Source organism: Mizuhopecten yessoensis, unplaced genomic scaffold, assembly GCF_002113885.1.
Source record: "Mizuhopecten yessoensis strain PY_sf001 unplaced genomic scaffold, ASM211388v2 scaffold10809, whole genome shotgun sequence".
NCBI classification, from domain to species: domain Eukaryota; kingdom Metazoa; phylum Mollusca; class Bivalvia; order Pectinida; family Pectinidae; genus Mizuhopecten; species Mizuhopecten yessoensis.
Window position 1 is genome coordinate 411396 of NW_018408732.1, and position 6000 is coordinate 417395.

At 40.9% G+C, this 6000-nt stretch overlaps 1 protein-coding gene across 1 annotated transcript in view; it reads left to right on the top strand.

Moving 5' to 3' along the window:
- LOC110462590 overlaps positions 1–6000 on the top strand; it is a 129938-nt gene that overhangs the window by 68875 nt on the left and 55063 nt on the right. Inside the window, exons 25-28 of the mRNA XM_021516601.1 lie at positions 787–880; positions 1211–1387; positions 3743–3928; positions 4109–4285. Coding sequence (XP_021372276.1) covers positions 787–880; positions 1211–1387; positions 3743–3928; positions 4109–4285 — 634 coding nt within the window. The remainder of the gene's footprint in view (positions 1–786; positions 881–1210; positions 1388–3742; positions 3929–4108; positions 4286–6000) is intronic.

A 6000-nucleotide genomic window follows, 5' to 3' on the forward strand; every position in this document is an offset into this window, starting at 1 on the left:
GTTAACTTTTGCTAGTTTATGCGATAACTCCAGCAATTGTTCTTCAATTTTTGTCAAACTTGTTGGGATGTTACATTACCTTAATGCAATGGATGATTTCTTAAATTGTGATATTTAAATGATATTCGGCAGAGTTTCTTCCCTTTTTCATTGCGGGGCTATGCTCCTTTCATTGCCAAATAAGGGCATTGTGTAGTAAATGCAAGAACTTTTAATTTTCTAATCAATTCCTTTCAAATTTGTTATGGTAAGCGATAATGTTCAACATATATTATGGGGTTTTCTGTCAAGTTTCAACTTTCCCCGTTTTGGCATATCACACTTGACATAGCAACACTAAAATATATTTGACTATCATTCATCTTGCAATTGAATCTCTCGACCCTATATTTTCCCATGTATTATGTATACTATGCCATAATATCTGGGTGCAAATTGCAGTGCAAGACTCCTACCTCAAAGCCAAGGTTCTAGTTTTAGGAATACATGTAGCAACATTGACCACAAAAGTGTAATTCTGAAACACAAAATAGCTTGCGCCATAAACACAGTAAAAGAATGGCAAGGTCAAAGTCACCAACAAAACGGTGGCAGTAAACACATTTATATCATACGTCACTACCTGCTTCCAATATATCAATACCCTTCTGGGGGTCTGACCGGCGTATCATGCTTCTGCTCGCAGTGCTCTTGTTCCATTAATTTCTGAAAGTATAGAACTATGTTTTATGTATCTGTATAAGATTTTAGCTTTGCGATTGACAGAAGTATCTTTCCCCCCTGTAGAACGGTGTCAGTAATCAAAGGAGGATACAGTGTGAAGAGACTAACTGTCAGCATCCCTACACGCCGGCCGGAGACTGTTGTCCTGTCTGTGTCGGTCAGTAAACACCACTACACAAATACCTGTTTAGTGTTGACAATTCAAACTAAATGCAATTTTGTTTTTAAATGTATCTTGCCCGGTATCCACAGGCATGTCGCACTGTTCCAAGAAAACTGTACTGCAATATGGAGCCACACAGAAAAAGACTATTTCTATTGATATGTTAGTGATTATAGCTACCATCAAATTCAAGCTTAGTTAATAAAACTTGCATTCCATTTATTCCTGAGAATCGGTGATGTAATAAGAACAAGCATTTAATATATGAGTTTATTGAAGTTACTGCCAGTTTCAGTAGTGTTGTTTACTGACTTTCTGTTCCAGCTTGTTTTTACCAGGGAAGGATTATTCAAGACGGGGAACTCTTCACTCCTAACCTGTGTACGTCCTGTCTGTGTAAACATGGTAATGTCGATTGCATTGATGAGCAGTGTCCCCGGCCCCAGTGCAGCATGCCAATCACTGCCCCAGGGGAGTGTTGTCCTACCATCTGCAACAGTCGTAAGTATTACCTCATGGGAATGCCATCTTGCTAATTTTAACAGTTGTCAGTATTACCTCAGTAAAGTGCCATCTTGTCGGCTGTAACAGTTCTCACCTTTAAACAAAGTAATAAGGATTCCTTTTTTGAAATGCTTTAGATCTTCTTCCTGATCAATGATAATGTTAAATTACATGGCTAGCACTTTCCTCAGCAAAGTCCCACCATAACGAATATGTTCCACAATAATATAGTTATAATATTATCCCAGGGGAGTGCTGTCTTACTGGCTGTAACAGTTGTATTATCCCAGGGGAGTGCCGTCTTACTGGCTGTAACAGTTATATTGTCACAGGGGAGTGCCGTCTTACTGGCTGTAACAGTGGTATTGTCACAGGGGAGTGCCGTCTTACTGGCTGTAACAGTTGTATTGTCACAGGGGATTGCTGTCTTACTGGCTGTAACAGTTGTATTGTCACAGGGGAATGCTGTCTTACTGGCTGTAATAGATGTATTGTCACAGGGGAGTGCTGTCTTACTGGCTGTAACAGTTGTATTGCCACAAGGGAGTGCTGTCTAACTGGCTGTAATAGTTGTATTGTCACAGGGGAGTGCTGTCTTACTGGCTGTAATAGTTGTATTGTCACAGGGGAGTGCCGTCTTACTGGCTGTAACAGTTATATTGTCACAGGGGAGTGCCGTCTTACTGGCTGTAAAAGTTGTATTGTCACAGGGGATAGCCGTCTTAGTGGCTGTAACAGTTGTAATGCCACAGGGGAGTGCCGTCTTACTGTCTGTAACAGTTGTATTGTCACAGGGGATTGCTGTCTAACTAGGTGGAACAGTTGTATTGTCACAGGGGATTGCTGTCTTACTGGCTGTAACAGTTGTATTGTCACAAGGGAGTGCTGTCTAACTGGCTGTAATAGTTGTATTGTCAGAGGGGAGTGCTGTCTTACTGGCTGTAATAGTTGTATTGTCCCAGGGGAGTGCCGTCTTACTGGCTGTAACAGTTGTATTGTCACAAGGGAGTGCTGTCTAACTGGCTGTAATAGTTGTATTGTCCCAGGGGAGTGCCGTCTTACTGGCTGTAACAGTTATATTGTCACAGGGGAGTGCCGTCTTACTGGCTGTAAGAGTTGTATTGTCACAGGGGATAGCCGTCTTAGTGGCTGTAACAGTTGTATTTTCACAGGGGAGTGCCATCTTACTGGCTCTAACAGATGTATTGTCACAGGGGAGTGCCGTCTTACTGTCTGTAATAGTTGTATTGTCACAGGGGATAGCCGTCTTACTGGCTGTAACAGTTGTAATGTCACAGGGGAGGGCCATCTTACTGGCTGTTACAGATGTATTGTTACAGGGGAGTGGCGTCTTACTGGCTGTAACAGATGTATTGTCACAGGGGAGTGCTGTCTTACTGGCTGTAATAGTTGTATTGTCACAGGGGAGTGCCGTCTTACTGTCTGTAACAGTTGTATTGTCACAGAGGATTGCTGTCTTACTGGCTGTAACAGTTGTATTTTCACAGGGGAGTGCCATCTTACTGGCTGTAACAGATGTATTGTCACAGGGGAGTGGCGTCTTACTGGCTGTAACAGTTGTATTGTCACAGGGGAGTGCCGTCTTACTGGCTGTAACAGTTGTATTGTCACAGGGGAGTGCCGTCTTACTGGCTGTAACAGTTGTATTGTCACAGGGGAGTGCCGTCTTACTGGCTGTAACAGTTGTATTGTCACAGGGGAGTGCCGTCTTACTGGCTGTAACAGTTGTATTGTCACAGGGGAGTGCCGTCTTACTGGCTGTAACAGTTGTATTGTCACAGGGGAGTGCTGTCTTACTAGCTGTTACAGTTGTATTGTCACAGGGGAGTGCTGTCTTACTAGCTGTAACAGTTGTATTGTCACAGGGGAGTGCCGTCTTACTGGCTGTAACAGTTGTATTGTCACAGGGGATAGCCGTCTTACTGGCTGTAACAGTTGTAATGTCACAGGGGAGTGCCGTCTTACTGTCTGTAACAGTTGTATTGTCACAGGGGATTGCTGTCTTACTGGCTGTAACAGTTGTAATGTCACAGGGGAGTGCCGGCTTACTGTCTGTAATAGTTGTATTGTCACAGGGGATTGCTGTCTTACTGGCTGTAACAGTTGTATTTTCACAGGGGAGGGCCATCTTACTGGCTGTAACAGATGTATTGTCACAGGGGAGTGGCGTTTTACTGGCTGTAACAGTTGTATTGTCACAGGGAAGTGCCATCTTATGGGCTTTAACACATGTGTATTATCCTTGGTTCAATATGTCTATCTGAATTTCTTATCGTACTTGATTTTTTTTTTACATTTTTAAATTGTTTGACTAACTGCTGCCCTTTACAGCTTGTAACTATGATGACAAGCGATATCGCCATGGAGATGTATTTAGTGCATCCTACGACCCCTGTCTCAACTGTTCCTGTGACAACTCCATTGTGCGATGTGTACCTATGCGCTGTGACACACAGACGTTACCGTGCCAGAACCCAGTGAGAGTTGGGTCCGGCTGCTGTGACCTAAGGTGTCCAGGTATGTTTAAGTTGACACCACATTTTTTACTAAAAATTACATTAATACAACTATACCTGCGGATTCTAACATTTTCTAATCAAGTTTTATTGAAATAATGTTATCCAAAACTGTAATTAGTTAATTACAATATTTACCAGTATAGTTCTAAGGGATATATTAATGTGTTCCTTGCTCCAGAGTGTGTGGATGAGGGCAAGCGGTACGAGAACAGGGACGTGTGGGTCTCCTCATCTGATCCATGCCGTGTCAACCAGTGTCGCGAGGGGCGCATCATTACACGGACCCGTCAGACATGTAACCGCACCTGTACTCATGGCACTATCCGCCGTAACGAGTGCTGCTCTAGCTGTACAGGTAACTCCTTTACATCCAAGACTATAGGACTCTTCCATGCACAGGGATGCAGAATAAAAAAATGCCACCCCAGGGTTTTGCATCAATTTGAAAATATCTTTTGATGGTTTCCCTATCTTACATCCCTGGGCATGAAAGAGTATAAGGTAAGGAACCGCAATATTCCTGATGTCGCATCATTGTGTCCCATTGTGATGTCACATACATGAAATGGGGTGTAAGTTTGAAATTTCTTACTGCTTTCTCACCCTGGACAGTTCTGTCAAAGACGCACAGGAATGAGAGATCTACCAGTATACCAAGGCCAAAAAAAATTAATTACTTGGTTCTCAGGCCATTTTTTTTCAAAAGAGATGCGGCAGGGAAGTATTTTATTTTACCATTTTACATGGCAAAAATGAGATGAGGGCATTTTTTTTTTTATTGTGTATTTTGTAAAACGTTCATTGTGGACATTACCTTGTCTTTTTATAGTTGTGTAGAGACCCGTCATAGAGCAAGCCTTCGAAAATCCCCCCATGATGTTCCAGACGAGAATCCCGAACCCCCCCCCCCCATTCCTTATTTGTACCGAAATGAGCGCCATTTGTACACAAGTCATAATCATTTTAACGCTTGTCTGTATATCAATCCTTATCTTTATTGAAACATTTTCAGGATTGGGATGACTAACGAGTAAAAACGACATGCAGACCAATTTTCCGGATTTTTTTAAAGACAGCGGCTGGCACATTCACAATTATTCTTTTATTACTTTCACGATAAAATCGGCAATGCGGTGCCCTAAAATGAAATGCGCGCTGGCCTGAGAACCAAGTAATCAATTTGTTTTGGCCTAAATTATATGTGCAACAATTACAATCTTGGGATAAGTAAAATATGGATCACTGACAATCCAGGTACTCTGTAGATCACTGACAATCCAGGTACTCTGTAGACTTAATTAATGAAACGCTCAGTATACCTAGAGTAGTTGGTTTAAACAATATTTATTAATTAAATTCATTTACAATACAATACAATCACATAAATTGAAAGGATCTGGCGACAAGATATAAAATCTTATATTAGGCCATCTCCTTTAGGTAACATTTAACAAACATTTATATTCTCTGACTGACCATAATTGTTTAACATATATAACACACATTTTAATCTAATTAGCAAGAAAGAAAGAAATGAGAAATAAAGAGTTAAATTATTAAGAGAGATAGAAGATTTAGAAATTTGAGAGAGTGATGAGATTCCACTTCAACACCTAGAATCTGCCTCATGCCATAATGTACCTCTGAACTTGATTAAAAATTTCATTATTTTCTATTTGAGACAAATTTGGGTCACCTTGAAGCAATATATCAATGTTTATGTTTATATTTAGCTCAGATATTGTATTAAGTCTATGTTGTCTATAGTTTGTACATTCTAATTGACTCAGCAACATGGTTTTTGTACAGGTCATAATTTAAAGAGCTACAACCAAGACGAAGTCTTGTATGGAGTACCTGGGCCTTACGGTGGCCATTGAAATAATAGGATGGCTTTTTGATTTTATTTCGGTTTAAATATCTTACAAAAAAAGGTTTAGATGGTGAATTTCTGGTTTCATCAGGGATTGCGTTCCATTCTCGTATGGCTGTAGGTAGGAATGAAGATTGGTAGGTATTAGTTTTACTGGATGGGGGATGCATATTTGAGTTTGACCTTAGTCTATAACC